General features: G+C 50.2%; 1 protein-coding gene across 1 annotated transcript; it reads left to right on the top strand.

Annotated features, from left to right (window-relative positions):
• Positions 1-14,152: 14,152 nt before the first annotated feature.
• On the top strand, positions 14,153-17,048 carry LOC125546442 (fatty acyl-CoA reductase 1-like). Its single transcript, XM_087516416.1, has 10 exons — positions 14,153-14,283; positions 14,380-14,483; positions 14,914-15,113; positions 15,192-15,292; positions 15,397-15,589; positions 15,703-15,864; positions 15,945-16,026; positions 16,123-16,395; positions 16,488-16,615; positions 16,760-17,048. Exons 1-10 carry the CDS (start codon positions 14,187-14,189, stop codon positions 16,917-16,919), a joined length of 1,500 nt encoding a protein of 499 aa, XP_087372542.1. The 5' UTR covers positions 14,153-14,186; the 3' UTR covers positions 16,920-17,048.
• The last annotated feature ends 438 nt before the right edge of the window (positions 17,049-17,486 follow it).

Genomic DNA, 17,486 nt, shown 5'->3' on the forward strand with positions numbered 1-17,486 from the left:
TAGCCGTCGGCATAGATGGACATGCCACGTGTGGCTGTGGATAGGTACTTTGCATATTTTTCTATTACGGCATATTTTTTTATTTTTTTATTATGGCATATTTGTGAGCTCCGGTATTTTTTTACTACGCTTCCACAACCGTAGGAGGGCCCACTGCGACACCTCGCAGCATTGCTACCCCCCAGGTACACCGTCCCGTCTAACCCTGACATAGACGACCGCCGGGTCTAGCCCTTTGACTTTCACCGCACGGGGTTTGACCGGTGGACCTTTTCACCTGGTTGTCATAGCCTAGCCCATAGCTACTAGTGGAACTATCCACCCGGTCATGTTAGGTCAGCCCATACGAACACTTTAGAGCAACATCCGGGCCAAACCCACAGTAAGATCCCCTCCCTGTAAACCCGACGCGTCCGTTTCCCCCCTTCAGGTGCTGGCGGCGGCGCCGTCCGTGTGAGGGGGCACACCCCGGAGACGCGTGCCGCCTCTTCGGACATGCCAGCACACCACACCGCATGTATGAGGGCCCGATGCGATGCTCGGGTGGCATTGCTACCCCCCCCCCCAGGGCCCCCGTCCCGCCTAACCCTGTAGCGTTTGACCACGGGATCTAGCCCTTTGACTTTGCACGGACGGGTTTTGACCAGTGGAACTATCCACCCGGTCATGTTAGGTCAGCCCATACGAACACTTTAGAGCAACATCCGGGCCAAACCCACAGTAAGATCCCCTCCGTGTAGACCCGACGCGTCCGTTTTCCCCTTCAGGTGCCGGCGGCTGCGCCGTCCGTGTGCGGGAGCACACCCCAGAGACGCGTGCCGCCTCTCCGGACATGCTAGCACACCACCCCGCATGTATGAGGGCCCGGTGCGACGCTCGGGTGGCATTGCTACCCACCCACGGCCCCCGTCCCGCCTAACCCTGTAGCGTTTGACCACGGGATCTAACCCTTTGACTTTGCACGGACGGGTTTTGACCAGTGGAACTATCCACCCGGTCGTGTTAGGTCAGCCCATACGAACACTTTAGAGCAACATCCGGGCCAAACCCACAGTAAGATCCCCTCCGTGTAGACCCGACGCGTCCGTTTCCCCCTTCAGGTGTCGGCGGCTGCGCCGTTCGTGTGCGTGGGCACACCCCGGAGATGCGTGCCGCCTCTTCGGACATGCCAGCACACCACCCCGCATGTATGAGGGCCCGGTGCGACGCTCGGGTGGCATTGCTACCCCCCCACGGCCCCCGTCCCGCCTAACCCTGTAGCGTTTGACCACAGGATCTAGCCCTTTGACTTTGCACGGACGGGTTTTGACCAGTGAAACTATCCACCCGGTCGTGTTAGGTCAGCCCATACGAACACTTTAGAGCAACATCCGGGCCAAACCCACAGTAAGATCCCCTCCGTGTAGACCCGACGCGTCCGTTTCCCCCCTTCAGTGCCGGCGGCGGCGCCGTCCGTGAGCGGGGGCACAACCCGGAGACGCGTGCCGCCTCTAATTTGGACATGGCACCACACCACCCCGCATGTATGAGGGCCCGGTGCGACGCTCGGGTGGCATTGCTACCCCCCCCCCCCCCCACGGCCCCCGTCCCGCCTAACCCTGTAGCGTTTGACCACGGGGTCTAGCCCTTTGACTTTGCACGGACGCGTTTTGACCAGTGGAACTATCCACCCGGTCGTGTTAGGTCAGCCCATACGAACACTTTAGAGCAACATCAGGGCCAAACCCACAGTAAGATCCTGTCCCTGTAGACCCGACGCGTCCGTTTCCCCCCTTCAGGTGCCGGCGGCGGCGCCGTCCGTGTGAGGGGGCACACCCCGGAGACGCGTGCCGCCTCTTCGGACATGCCAGCACACCACCCCGCATGTATGAGGGCCCGGTGCGACGCTCGGGTGGCATTGCTACCCCCCCCCCCCCCCCCACGGCCCCCGTCCCACCTAACCCTGTAGCGTTTGACCACGGAATCTAGCCCTTTGACTTTGCACGGACGGGTTTTGACCAGTGGAACTATCCACCCGGTCGTGTTAGGTCAGCCCATACGAACACTTTAGAGCAACATCCGGGCCAAACCCACAGTAGGATCCCCTCCGTGTAGACCCGACGCGTCCGTTTCCCCCCTTCAGGTGCCGGCGGCGGCGCCGTCCGTGAGCGGGGGCACAACCCGGAGACGCGTGCCGTCTCTAATTTGGACATGGCACCACACCACCCCGCATGTATGAGGGCCCGGTGCGACGCTCCGGTGGTATTGCTATCCCCCAGGGCCCCCGTCCCGCCTCTTCAGACATGGCACCACACCGCCCCGCATGTATGAGGGCCCGGTTAGATGGGAGGGTGTACCTGGGGGGTAGCAATACCGCTAGGTGTTGCTTTGGGCCCTCCTACGGTTGTGAAAGCGTGGTGGCTAGCGCAGGCACCCGGCACGCAGCTCCGGGGTGTGCCCCCCATCTCCGGCGTCGCTGTGGGGCACGGCGCGGCGGCAGCAACGTCCGTGAGGGGGGCAATCGATATACCATCTGGGTATGTTTTTTTTGTGTTAGACAAGGCACATTTATGTTGTGAAAAAAAGGAAAAAGTAAATAAAAATAAGTAAAAAAATAAAAATAAATAAATAAATAGAGATATGCCGACGGCAAGGCCGTCGGCATACCTGCGCACATGGCCACGGATCGATGACGTGCCTAAGGGCGCGGATCGGTGATGTGGCAACATCCATGGGCCAGACCTATGCCGACGGCCAGGCCGTCGGCATAGATTTGCCACCCCACGGACAGGCGAGCGAGGCGGATCGATGACGTGGCGGGCGACGCGGATCGATGACGTGGCGTCTATGCCGACGGCCGCCGTTAGCCCGTCGGCGTAGATTGACGCCGTCAAAAGGCCGTCTCCGTCCGGGTAGCCGGGCCCACGAGCTATGCCGACGGCCTTCTCTATGCCGACGGCCACCGTAGGCATATTTCTATCGACGCCGACAGGTGAGCTTTGCCGACGGGGGCCGTCGGCATAGATTGATATACGCTGACGGCTTTTCTATGCCGACGGCCTGGGCTGGGCCTTCGGGATAGGCCAATCTATGCCGATGGGGCCCGTCGGCATAGGTTCGGCCGTCGGCATCGCCAGTTATTCTGGTAGTGTCGAGTTTGGGTCCGGAACTAATGTGAGCATTAGTCCAAATTCCAACACTTAGGAACGGACGAGAGGCATGGCCAGGATTAGTCCCGGTTCACATAGGACCTCTAGTCCCAGTTGGTGATACCAACCGAGACTAAAGGGTTTGCGGCAGGTAACGGCTGAGGTGCCAAGGAATATTCTTTGCACACGTTCCAGCTTAGGAGCTACTCCCTTTGTTCCATAGCAGTAGTGTCACAAACGCTCTTATATTAAGAAATGGATGAAGTAGATTACTCTTGTCCGTGTTCTCGAGGATTCATGTGCACGGTGGTGCTCACCTGGTGACGAGCCTACAGGAGAGGATGCAAGACGTCATGTGTCGGCCGGGCTGCAAGGAATCCTGCCGTGACCGTTGCATAATCCTTCTCTACCAGAGACAGTTGGGCGGTGACAGATGGTGCAGTTTAAATTGTTCGGGGCGATACAATGGCCCTCTTTGGATACTCTAACTCAGTTAGAGGTTAGAGTTAGGGCCCGTTCGGATCTCATCCACGATCCAGCTTCCCGAAAAGCCAGCGAGAAGCGACCCGAACGGTTCACCTCCGACAATCCCGCTCCAGGAGACCGAGCGGCATGCAGTGTAAATCCGTGGAGCAGCGGAAGTGTAGCTTCACGTAAAGGAGGAGGAGAAGTTGCTGGTAATTACTGGGAAATGCCCTTCTGAAGTGCCTCGGTGCGAACCGTTTTCTTTCGCTCAAACAGTTTTCCTCGTTACGAGCAACCAAACTGGGCCACAAACTCGCTTCCTGGGCTGCCAGCCCATGACGACGAAGAGGAGGAGCTGGTGGTGGGGCGAACGCATTAGAATCCGGTCAGAAGCTGGCGGCGGCTGGCTTCTCAGGAAGCTGGCTATTTCATGAAGCCAGATGAGATCCGAACGGGCCCTTAGATTCTAACCCTAAACTAACTCTAACAAAAAGGTATTTGGATGACAGGGTTAGATTGACAATAAATGCTCTTTCTCAATCATTTGGCTACTTTGAACCCTATTTCCAGCCGGGTTAGATTTTTTAGGTGGGTTAGATGCATCTAACCCAAACTAACCCTTTTGTTTGGATATTTTTGGGTTAGTTGAGTCCAAACTAACACAAACTAACTCTAACTCGTGAAACCAAACAGGGCCAATAAACTTGTCGATGCTCTGGGGCCGTGTGGTTCCCATCATGTTTACACACGTAAACAACTACACAGCCATGTACTTTAGCCGCCTTCACCCTGTAGGCGGTTGGGGCGGTGGCAGATGGTGCAGCTCAAACTGTTTTTTGGCTCCAGGTTTGTACAAGACATATGCCTGCCTGGCCCGTGTGGTTCCCATCATGTTTATCTTTATGCAACTAAAAATATTACAGCCAGCTGATGCCAACATGATGTTGTCATGTCGACAGGTACAATAGTTAGATATAAAGATGTGCTTCTTTATTAATACATGGCTCACTTTCCATTCTCATATAGTGCATATAAGCACGTGTTGTAACTAACTCATATTCTATAGCCGGCTTCTCTCCTCACCTCTTCATGTGAATAGAAATATAATATTTTAACTCTTATAGTCCGCTTATATAAGTTTATTATACTTGCTCTAAGCAGTCACGTACGTACGTTGGGGGCGTGGCGGATGGTGTAGTTTAAATTGTTGGGGGCTCCATGTTTGTAATACTCTTGTCGCTGCTCTGGCACGTGTGGTTCCCACCATGTTGACGCGCGCCAAGTGGGAAATTTGGCAACAAGCTGGGTACGCCTTGGCTGCGATTGCTTTGCTGGGACACGGGAGGGGGCGGGGGTATGCACCGCCGTGAAGGTTTTGGCTGTGTCGCCGTTATGGCCGGGCTGTGTCGACAGCAGCCCGTTGTGGCCGGGCGGTCTGTGTCTACTATAGCGTGCTGTAGCTACATTGCATTGAAGCAGCCCGGGGCTGAGTGCTGTAGCTCCACGGCCCCTGCATATAGCATGCACAGCTACGGTAGCCATAAACTACAAAAAATGTCCAAAAAGAAAACTCCGGAAGGAAATAAAAATGAAAAACACAACCACGGTGAATTCTTTGCCATCTTGGTCCTGCACACCTTGTTTGTGCCGTCACTTGTACTACACATGGTGGGAATCAACCAACACAAATTTGAGCCATTTAAAAAGGTTAATCTCGATTGGGCATTTCATTTCATCGGAATAAATATCATTTTATTACAATATAATGATTACATTTCAGGAAGATACATGACAAGGTGGATGGGAAGATCAACCGGATGAAGGCCGTGAAAGTACATGGCTGCGTAGTCACGTAAAGATGATGGGAACCAGATGGGTCCAGGCAGCGATACATTTATTATACAAACCTATCGCCCCAAACAGTTTGAACTGCACCATCCGCCACCGCCCCAACTGCCTTCAGGGTGAAGGCGGCTAAAGTACATGGCTGCGCAGTTGCCTAAGTGCACAAACATGATGGGAACCACACGGCCCACGGTAGCGACAAGGTTATCGTGTAGCCCTGAATAGTTCAAATTGCACCATCCGCCACCACCCAACTGCCCGAATCGGTGAACAGACATCAAATGTACATGGCTGTGTATTTGTTTAATTTAAGCGCGCAAACATGGTGGGAACCACACTGGCCCAGAATAGCGACAGATTTATCGTACAAAGCTGGAGTCCCGAGCAGTTCGAACTGAACCACCCGTCACCGTCCAAGTGTCCTGCAAGCGGACAGAAAACGAAAGTACATTGATGTGCACTTGTTAATCTAAACAACAACATTTATATCTCATTAACACGACATCCCCGGGGCCGGGCACCAAAGAACTTAGCTACACCTACATGCTTTAGGTGGAGAGGGGGTTTACGTTCTGGTTTGGCAGTTTCTAATTGGTCATTAGTGGGGGCGCGGAACGCACCCTGAATATCAAGAGGCGTGGGGGTAATTGAATTATGGAGAAGGAAATTACGTAGGGGTACGTAAGATCTATACGTAGGTGTATCATTTTTGGGCACCAAATTTTCTCTCATCTAATTAGCAAATTATCCATTCTATTCTACTCCCTCTCTGTAAAGAAATGTAAGACGTCTTAGGTCACTAATTTAGTAGTCTAAAACATCTCATATTTATTTACAGAAGGAGTATTTTATTATTAAAGTGATAGGCGAATAACACACCACATTTGTCCACATAGACTAAAATATCTACACTTCTTTTAATGGGTCAAAATTATAACGGTCTAGATTTAAGCCTCTCCATCAGAAATAAGATATCCTCTAATATAATTAGCAAATCTTTAATGTTCATTCTCTATTGTTTTAATAACATAATACTATAAGAATGATGATTTCAGCAAAATAACGAGCCTGTCTTTGCTTCTTTATCAATTCTTTGGTACACTTTGTCTCACAATCATAGTTACCACTTAATCGTGTTTATTGCTTATTTGTCTTTTATTGATTTAGATTGTCACTCCGTGCATGTTGATGGGCTCGATGAGTTTTATAAATGAATGTAATTCCCAAATACGTTGATACTCAATAAGTTTTCCTGCAATGTTTATAAGTCATCTTTTAACTAGAAATATGTGTCATATTGATCATAGCTTATTGAATAACGTTGATGTGTCCAAGTAGCTATAGATTACGTGTCAGATTAAATATACCAAAAAAGTAGATCAAAGACAAATTAGAGTTCAATCTTCTATTATATTATTATTACTGAAAAAGGCTTACGCCCCGCTTTATATATAATAAAGCAACGACCACCATACAAACTATCCATACAACATGACGCCACACACATCCGAGGCAAGATGCAAAGGTCTTTCGGTGCAAACACACCACTCCGTACAACTTCAACTGGAAAAAAAGGACGACAAGCATGACTATGGAGACGATGAAGCTCTCAAATGTGGACAAGCACGGCGAAGAGACGAGTCTGAGCACCGACGTACTATGATCTCTACAACGGTGCCTTCATGAAGGGCACGATGCTAGAGCGCCACCACCGCCCGATCCAAAGGATCAACATTTTCACCTAGAGCGCCGTGGAGGAAAAGGAGCAACCACGACGAAGCCTTCAATAAGGGGGACGACACCCACGGACGCCGCCATCGTCGGTCTGGCCAGAGGTAGACAAGGTTTTCACCCCGACACACATGCTTCTCCTCCGACCTGGGAGCGGGTAACAACATCTGCCACACAACGGGTATAGCATGCCAACCACCGGAGCCCATGCCGCCCCCACGACCATGGTCACTGACCAACACCTGAGTCGCGAGCTCCACCCAGGAGTCCACGACTCACACCATCTGGGCCGTCGCTTGACCACTAGGTGTTCCAGATCCCCGCCAAAAGCATCGAGTTTGTTTCGTTCGGCAAACCCCAATCGCTAATGAGGCCGTAAACGCCTGCGTGCACCAAAGTTGAACTAGCACCCACAAAACCAGGCTGGGAAAGGGGAGAGGCAGGAGTGGACTACATCAACATCCGGTATACCCCCGCGCCGATGACGGGTAGCCCAACCAAGTCGGTGCTACCCATCAGTCCCCCCGCTAGACCCCCCACATGCACACCCCTGTGCCGCCCTGCCACGGTGCTACGGCCAGACCCGCACACGTCGACTCCCCGCCGCCCATCCAACGACGTTGAGTGATAGCCGACCTCAACCACCTACAGAGGAAGGCCATCCAGAGCACCACCACGAGCTGTTGCCGGATACGCAGACGCTAGGACGCAACCAGCAAAGGCCACCACCAACCCCCTCCGCACCAACACCCTGCAACCCCACCGCCCCCACACCGCTGCGACCTACGAGGGCCACCAACACGCTGCTGCAGGGCCGTCCACCGCCAAGCCCCAGCGATGCCCACCAAAATCACGTGCCAGATCCGGCTGGCACGCAACCACCTTGAGCTCCAGCTCCGCACACCACCGCTGACCGCCACTAACGCCCATCGATCAGCATCCACCACTAGCCCACGCCGCCGATGGCCCGTTCTGCCAACCGCCACCGGCCGCCAGATCTGAGCTGAGCTTAGGTTGCCGCCACGACCGCCGCCCCACCACCAGGCAGCCCGCCGCACCACCGAGATCTCCAGACTCCAATGCCTGGAGGAGCTTCATTGCACCGCCGCGACCCACCAGAATGCGGCGCCCAGTCCCGTCGAAGCCGACCCGCACCAGCCCCCACACGTGAGGAGGCGAGAGGTCCCGTCGCCGCCGGCGCCAGCCGAGCTTCGCCAGGAGCGCCCTGTGGCGGTAGCAGTGGAGGGGAGGTGGTGGGAGGGAGGAGTTGCCTGGCGGCGGCTAGGGGTCCCTCCTCGTCGCCTGCGGGGGCAACGCGGGATGGCTTGGGGGGAGGGGGGGTCTGTTTACCATGTTTGTGTGTTTTTTTCTCTATTATGTTATTATTAGAAACGGCAGAAAAGGAATAATGATAAAGATTTGTCGTTCAAAATTGGGTTACTCGTCAATCTGTTTCAATCTGTTTTTTGATATAGATGGAGACTAACAATGTGGTAGACCCTCAGTCGTAATTAGGGTATAAGCATAAACAGTAGTACTTCCTCTGTAAACTAATATAAGAGCATTTAGATAACTACTTTAGTGATCTAAACGCTTTTATATTAGTTTACGAAGGGAGTACATGCTAAGCCGCTAATTAAGGCCAGCTCCAACAATATCATAGCCAGCCAGCCAACCAACGCTATATCTCAACGGCCTTCCGGACCTTCCGCCATATAAACTATACAATGATGAGAGCTTCCACCAAATAACTTGCAACCCTTTGGCACCTTCTACAAATAGGTGTTCTAGCTTTACACGTACGGCACTAAACAGCAAGCTCTCGGCTAGACTAATTCGTTTGCAAACCCATGGGCATCACGTATGTCTCTTATTTATCGTGTTTGATGCTAACAAAAAAGTAGCACGCGGGGTAATCACTTCTTCCGCTAAACAGTAATGCCCGTCCACCAAATAACACCGCCTTCCGCCAAATAACAGTAGTCTTCCGCCATCCTGGGCGGACGCCTGCAAAGCTCCCACAAGTTTTGTTCTGGTTTGCAGAATATTTGATGGAAGAACAGGGATCCCTTTTAGCAACCTGTTTTAATGGGTAATTGCAATAAGGGCTGCTCGCTCCGATGTTTGTGGTTATGTGGCTCTCTAGGGGCTTGGCTGTAATTTATGTTCTTTGTGGCGTTCTTTTTATCATTGGTTGGACTTTATAATAGATCTGAAGTCCTTTTCGCCAAATAAGTTGTACTCGGATCCAAAAAGATCTAGACCCGACAGATGAAGGCTTTGCTGAATTATTACTTTTCTTTCCTCTTTCTAAATCGATCAAATGCATTGTCCAGACTATTACTACTAGACCCAACATAAGAAACAAAATACTTATTAGGTCTTGTACAATGCTAGGTGTTTAAGGAGGTGCTTAGAAAAATAAACTGAATTTTTCTAAAACACCAGTGCCTATTTCTACAGAAGAGACACCTAATTAAGAGTCTACCTGTACAAATAAGCACCAGTGCTTAAGAAAAGTCTGCTTTATATATCCAAACACCTCTTCTAAGCACCTTGCATTGTGTAAGGGCATCTCCAGTCGTTGGCCCCCCAGGGGGCGTCTAAAAGCGCCGCCTGGGGGTGAGCCGGCGAAAAAAATGGCACTGGGGGCGAGTCGGTCCCCAGCCGTCGGCCCCCAGGGCCGCCCCCAGGCGCGTATCTTAAAAAAAAACAAAGCCGTTCGGCGAAGTTATGATAAAAACTAGTTAAATTTCGGCCAAACATTACAAATTTCGGCGAAATTCGGCCAAACACTACATGAACCTAATCTAAAAAAAGAGAAAGGGGCTGAAGTCGTCGCCGCCGTCGCCGCCATCGTTGTCGTCGGCCTTCTCCTCCTTGACGCGGGCGCCCCTGCTGGACCCCTCCCCGGCGTCGCCATGGCGAACAGGCGGCGGCGCGTAGTCGTCGTCGTCGCTGTCGCACAAGACGACGACCCCGCCTTCCTCGCGGCCGCGTCGGCGCTCCTCGAAGCGGCGTAGGGCGGCGCGCTGGCGCTCCTTCTCCATCGCAATGGAGTCCTGGCGCGCCCATTCGAGGGCGGCGTCGCCGTCGTCGTCGAACTCGGCCTTCACCGGCGCCAGCCCCGGCTCCGTCTTTGGCTTGACGAAGCGCGGAGGAGCCGACGAGGGCGCGCGCCGGCCGCCCTCGTTGATGACGATGCCGGCGCTGCGAATGCGCCGGCCGAGCGGCGTCTCCGCCGCGGGCTCGGCCTTGACGCCGTGCAGCGCCGGAGAGCCGGAGGAGTGTGAAGAAGAACGGGATGAGGAGGAAGAAGAGGAGGCGCCGAACCTCCTTGGAGCCCATGGCCCGGCGCGTCGGTGCTGCGCCGGGGCGGCCACCCTCGCCGGGAGGTACGCCAACGGCGGGTCGTTGCCGCCCTCGAGGTACGTGAGCACGCCCTCGAGTGTGCGGCCGGGGACGCCCCACCAGAGGAGCGTCCCTCGCTGTTCTGCCGGCTGCCAACCACCGGCGCGCCGTTGGTGGACGCCAAGCGCTGCTGTTGGCGGCGCTCGAAATACGCCGCCCAGGCCGCGTAGTTGTCGGCGGCGTACTGGGGGAGGGAGAGCTCGGCGTCGGTGAGGGACACGCGCACGATCTCGACCTCCTCGGCGAAGTACCTCGGGTCCGCCACGGCGTCGGGGAACGGGGGAATGGGCACTCCCCCGGCGCTGAGTCTCCACCCCGTCGGCCTGACGCGCATGTCCGGCGGCGCCGGGATGTTCGCCTGGAACAGGAGCCAGGACTCCTGTTTGCGGAGCGAACGGCGGCCGGCGCCGTTGGCCGCCGCCGTATCTCCGGGGAAGCGTTCTGCCATGGCGAAGGCGGGGCTGGGCAGGCTCGGGAGAGGTAGAGGGAGGGGCTGGGCGGCGGCGCTCGGGGAGAGGTAGGGAGAGGAAGGGCTGGACGGCAGCGAGGGGCGGGGCTGGTGTGGGCGCAGGTGAGTGGAGGCCGCCGGCTTTTATAGCCGGGCCGTGCCCGTGTGTACGCGTGCGAGGGAGTGGAGGCGTCGGCGCGCCGTCCCGTGAACGCGCCGCCCGTGAGGAATCAATGGCAAGGCTGACCGGCGGCAGCCTTGCCATTGATTCCCCGCGAGAACCGAGGCCGTTGGGGGAAGACGAGGCGCCGAGTCGCTGACGCGGCTGGCCCGCGTCTTTTTCGCGCCAAAACAGCTCACCCCGGCGCCCCCCAGCGCGCCGGGTTCGGCCTGGGTTCGCCGGCGCTGTTTTCGGCCCAAGCCGGCGAAAATCGGGCTCCTGGGGGCGCGACTGGGCCGTTTTTTCGGCGCCGGCGCGAAAAAATCGCCTGGGGAGGCCTTCCTGGGGGCGCGGCTGGAGATGCCCCAAGGCCTTAGAGAAAAAAAGAAATATCTGGTCCACACGAAAATTGACCACACACATAAGGTTGCCGTAGCGGGTAATATCATAACTTAATGTCATGGCGAACCAACCTGTGGTTTGGATGGTTAGGAGGACAATGCTATCCCCAGCCCACCAAGGGTTCAAGTCATGGTTCTCGCATTTATCCTGCATTTATTTTAGGATTTCCGGCGATGCGCGTTCCGTAGGAAGAGACGTTCTTGTCGACAACGAGACGTTTATGGTGACTTCATAAAATCTCAAGATGACATACCCGCTCAGTCTATTGGAGGTGCTCATTGGGGTAGGGTATGCATGTGTTGAGTATATGCACATATATATGAGCGCTCGCGTTCAAAAAAAACTTAATGTTATGTATATGATACTAGTGTATGATACCATCTCCGTAATGCAAAATATAATATACGAGTGTCATACTTTATTTATTGACATACATGACACATACTAGCATAACATTTATTATGATACTCAACCGTCTCTTTCTTAATTAATTCTATGCTACGTCAGCAAAATTGTCTAGTTGGCATGCACGATATTATCTATAATACTCTCAATATGACCAGCCTAACACATAATCTGAGGGCATGTACAGTGGTTGATAAGGCAATGTTATCTTAAGCCTTACGTGTAACTTAGAGATGACAATAGAAGAATGTCTATAATGCTTATCTCTTAGCCTTATCTTTAGAACTAGCAATTCCTAAAAGCATGATGAAACATATTTTGCTAAGAGACCATCTCTTAAATAAAAGAAGACAAGCCCTTTCTTATGACTTCTCTCTCCTCCACCTTCATTTATCATATGTGGCATTCCTAAGATAGTACCATTGTACATGCCCCGAGTTACAAAACTTTATTATTTTAATAGTGGACATGACAGTAATCTATACTTGCAACTCTTTTAGTTTTTTTTAGTGAGGGGATGCAATTCTTTTATTAGAGCATCTCTAGCAGACCCCGCAAAAGCGGTCAAACCCGTAAAAATCCGCGTTTTTAGTTTCGTGGTGTCAAAAAAGTTTCCAAATAGACTCCGTAAAAATGGTCAAACCCGTTAAAATTTTGCAGGCCCATGAGAATCCATTCCACGACCCTTTATTTTGCAGATTTGAAGGCAAAATATAAGAAGGACTGCAAACCGGTCAACACTACGCGACAAGGAAATTCCGCCGTGCGCACGCGGCCTCCGGTGACCTTTGGCCACGGAACTCGCCGGAATCTCGCCGGAAACTCGCCGTTTACCGCTGCTGCGGCGTCGGCTTGCGGAGTAGATCGCAGGAGCAGTGGCTGAAGACTCGAGCAGCTACCCGGCCACGAAAGAGCTAGCTAGCAAGCTCCTGATCCATCCGGCCATGAACGAGCTAGCTAGCTAGCTAGCTAGCAAGCTCCTCGATCCAGCCGGCCATGGAATAGCTAGCTAGCTCCCGGATCCATTCGGCAACGGAGGAGCTGGCTCTTGGATTGATTCGGCGACTACCATGGACGACAGGAGGTGACTATGAACACAGGCAAGAGGAAGAAGAAGACACGGGAAAGAATATACACGAATATTCTTTTTCACGGGTCGATTATGCGGAGTCTGCATCTGCGACCGTCTGCACCGGCCCGCAAAGCCGTTTTTTCGCGAACTGCAAACGCGTTCTGCGAGCCGGCGGGATGCGGGATCTGCTAGAGAGATGCTCTTAATAACCAAAGACGACAAAACCGCAAAACAACTGCACCAAGCCCGGACGAGAGAGCCAGGACAAACCACCTGCCAGCGAGAAGACACATTATAGGTAAGGGAGTGGATAGATAATGATGGATGAGGACGAAAAGAAGAGAAACTATAGATTAAAGTCATAGTCTCTGATTTTTAATTGTGAGCCATGAACGCTGGTGCCTTGGGTCTTCGGATATCACACTACAAGACCCATACAGAAAACGTAAAAAACCTAATGTTTTTTATGTATTTGACTTGTTGTACAAAAGTTGGTAAAGAGGCAAATTAAATGGAATAATGGTAGGCAGTACGTCTCTGATAACTGTAATTAAAAAATCTTCACTCGCTCAAAAATAGATGACGTTCTAGAATTCGTGTAATTAACCTTTTCTAAATTTGGCTTTTAATATATCAAACTTTTTTTTGCTGGGTATATCTAACTTATTAATTAGATTGGTCAAGATAAAGATAGTTCATTTTACTTTTCACATTCTTTTCTTATTACTTCCTCGATCCATATTAATTGTCGCTTTGTACTAAATCGGCGATAATTAATATAGAGGAGTACTACAATTGACAATTTATACAAGAAAATAAGTATGCTTATTTTTAACAAAGGTGTATACAAAAGTTCATTTCAAAGTCTAAAATGACATGTATAATAACACGAAGTCAATCTAGCCGCGCAAATGCATGGGTCATCCTACTAGTTGCAAATAAGCAAGCAATTGGAGATTAGTTGCCCTGAGCACCTCAACAACCTTTCCTGCCTTGTTCCATTCAACCATTGAAACCTACCCCCTTTCTACCCTATAAATTAATAACCACACAAGTAGTCTTCCATCACCTTTGATCAAGTGTCATAAACCTGACGGTTCGTGAGGCAGGTAAAAGTAGATGGCAATGATCGGTGAAATGGATGCGGACAGCGTTGTAGGATACTTTAGGAACAAGAGCATCCTCATTACTGGTTCAACTGGGTTCCTAGGAAAAGGTATGTGTTCATGCGTGCTCACTATGTTTAAGTTCAGGACGTGCTGATCATCTCAGAGGCCTATATGTTGGTCTTTCTTGCATGATTTGCAAGTAGTGCTTGTGGAAAAGATACTGAGGGTTCAGCCTGATGTGAAGAAGCTCTTCCTCTTAATTCGGGCCCCCAATGTTGAATCTGCAAAGCTTCGACTTCAGACAGAGGTGACATATTCATTTATACACGTCAATGTGTTTCTTAAAAATCTGTTCTCACTTGTTCTCTCGCCTTCTATACTACCTAGAAATATGGAGGGAACAAGTGAATGCATTGCATATTTTGCAGTATATCTACCGTTGTGTGTTCCATAATTACCACACGACCAACATTAAAAAAAAATTATCACACGACAGAAGGAATGAATAGTAGAGAGCACAATAAGGAAGGTGTAGGATAGTACACGGTAACACTATACTAAATAGTACGGAGGTGCATCAAATGCTCTTGACAAACAATAAACCTAAAAATCAATGGTTTTCTTAATCCACTAAGTTTGCAGCTGGATTAGCAGCATTCATCTCTGAGAATGTACACTTTGCTCCTGAGAGAGTAATTTTACAATGTGGAGTACAAATACTGTTATGGTATTTTCAGGTTACAGCGAAGGAGATCTTTCAACTGCTGAAAAAAAAACATGGTGTGGGGTTCGAAAATTTTATCGAAGAAAAGATCTGTCCTTTGGCAGGAGATATCATGCATGAGGACTTTGGACTAGATAGTGCCCAGCTGAGAGCTTTGTGCAAGGACATAGACATCATCGTTAACGGTGCTGCAACTACGAATTTCTCTGAAAGGTTTGTATGTGTTTCCTGGTCACATATTACTGGCACAGCGCTGGAATAATTGGTCAAAATGTCATCCCAATTTTTCAGATATGACGCGGCTGTCGACGTGAATGTCTTGGGAGCGAAGAACGTCTGCGCATTCGCAAACAAGTGTACTAAGCTCAAGATGTTACTTCATGTTTCAACTGGTGTGAAGCAATAGGACTATATATAACCTATGCATTTGTGGTTGGTGGTGGCATGCAATTCCAAATTGTAACTCATTAAGTGAGTGTTTATATGACTTGAACAGCCTACGTAGCTGGTGAACAAGAGGGGTTAATACCAGAGAAGCCATTCTTGATGGGTGAGACACTAAGGGTGGGTACACATCTAGACATCGAATCAGAGATAAATCTTATTAAAGAGGCCAGAAGAGAACTAAGGGCCAACTGTTCCACAGAGAAAGCTGAGAAGAAAACAATGAAAGAGCTTGGCCTCAAGAGGTCAGACACACACAAATAAGCAGAAAACCAAAATCGGCAACATACTTATTCATGTGCAATCATTTTTTCCACTGATACATTTGCTATATGTTTTTATGCTCAAATGGATGAAGGGCACGACACTTTGGGTGGCCAAACACCTATGTCTTCACAAAGGCAATGGGGGAGATGATTATGGGACACCTGCGGGGGCGCTTTCTGGTGGTCATCATCCGCCCGAGCATCATAACGAGTACACTCAAGGAGCCATTTCCTGGATGGATGGAAGGAATCAGGTTACTGAACCAAAAAAAACTCAGTGTCTTGATCTTTCACACCAACGGTGAATGACTACTTATCATTTTATGTTTTGCAGAACAATTGACTCGGTGATGATCGGCTATGCCAAGCAGATCTTGCCATTCTTCATCGGCGACCTTGATTTAATAATAGACGTGGTGAGTTCATTTACAAATCGGAAACCGGTGGAATGAAATTTGACGAAGGAACCAGTTAACCAGATGTGTTGCTTTCTTGGCGGATGGTTTGAACAGATTCCGGGGGACATTGTGGTGAACGCTATGATGGTTGCCATGGCAGCACAATTAAAGGATCAACAACCGCAGATCATCTACCATGTAACTTCCTCTTTACGCAACCCAGCACCCTCCGCCCTTGTTGTGGAATCAATGCACCGTTACTTCTTCGAAAATCCGTTGTGCAAAGGAAGGAATGGCGAGCATGTCCGGATGAAGAAGATGAGGTTCTTCAGCACGCTCGCACAGTTGAGATTTTACACCGCCCTCGTGTACAAGCTTCCGCTCCAGGTTAGCTCACCATTCAACATAGAATAGTTTATTTCGTATATGACACGAGAATGAGCCTAATGTTTGTACTTCTCCCGTGATAAATTGGACAGATGCTTGGCCTGCTGAACATTGCCCTTTGTGGTGTTTTCTCACGGTACTACAACAAGCTTAGCAGAAAATACATATTCTTCATGCATATGGTCGAGCTCTACGCACCATACGGTTTGTTCAAAGGATGGTAAGCAACTTAAAAGCTTGTCAAATGTTTTTTTAGTTCACTTAAGCAATTACATGGTATACCAGTGTGCCTTCTTAATATATCAATATGTAATATTTTTTTCAAAATGTTATTATTTGACTTGATATTATCAATCATGTGAAGCTTTGATGACACAAACTTGGAGAGGCTAAGGATGGCAATGAACACGGATCAAAATAACAATGGGTCCTATTACTTCGACTTTGACCCCAAGTCCGTTGACTGGGACGACTATTTCTACCGTGTTCACATCCCCGGTGTGGTCAAGTATACATGTCATTGAGTTAGTGTTTACAAGCGCACTTTGCTAGCCTTGAAAAATACAATCATAATGTATATTTCTTATGCAACTCATACAAATTTATGTATTTTATCAAAAAGTAAAGTGTATGTATCAGTTTTATGTTGTATCATGGTGCGTCAATAAAATTGAATGTTATAAGAAAAAAATGAATATATGTATTATACTTCATCTTTTTTTTTAAGTAGGATAGCCCCCGGCCTCTGCATCGAGCGATGCATAGAACCATTTCTGTTAAATATTAAGCAGAGTACGGACTAAGGGCAAACAGTGCTCGAACCATTACAAGATATGAAAGAACCTCCTACAACTAAGTCAACTTCTTCCACAACAATGCCTTCAAGAAGGAATAATCGCCCTTGTGCCATCATCATCACGTCCGACCAAAGACGGCCGGACAATGATTTTCATCCTGGTTGCCGAGATCACTCAATGAAGACCAGTACAACCGCAAGTAGTAGATAACACCTTTAACAAGGCAATGACGCGAGTTCGTCGCTGCTGTGCCCAATCAACAAAGATCGGAACTAGAATTTTCACCCTGGGCAT

This window comes from Triticum urartu, chromosome 3A (assembly GCF_056163025.1).
Source record: "Triticum urartu cultivar PI428250 chromosome 3A, HENAU_Tu73, whole genome shotgun sequence".
Classification (NCBI taxonomy): domain Eukaryota; kingdom Viridiplantae; phylum Streptophyta; class Magnoliopsida; order Poales; family Poaceae; genus Triticum; species Triticum urartu.

Excerpts from the sequence above, each read along its gene's own strand:
- LOC125546442 (XM_087516416.1), top strand. The coding sequence starts at position 14,187 with ATGGCAATGATCGGTGAAATGGATGCGGACAGCGTTGTAGGATACTTT. Across the intron at positions 15,590-15,702 it reads AAAGAGCTTGGCCTCAAGAG|GGCACGACACTTTGGGTGGC; the intron begins GTCAGACACACA and ends AAATGGATGAAG. Across the intron at positions 16,027-16,122 it reads TTGATTTAATAATAGACGTG|ATTCCGGGGGACATTGTGGT; the intron begins GTGAGTTCATTT and ends TGGTTTGAACAG.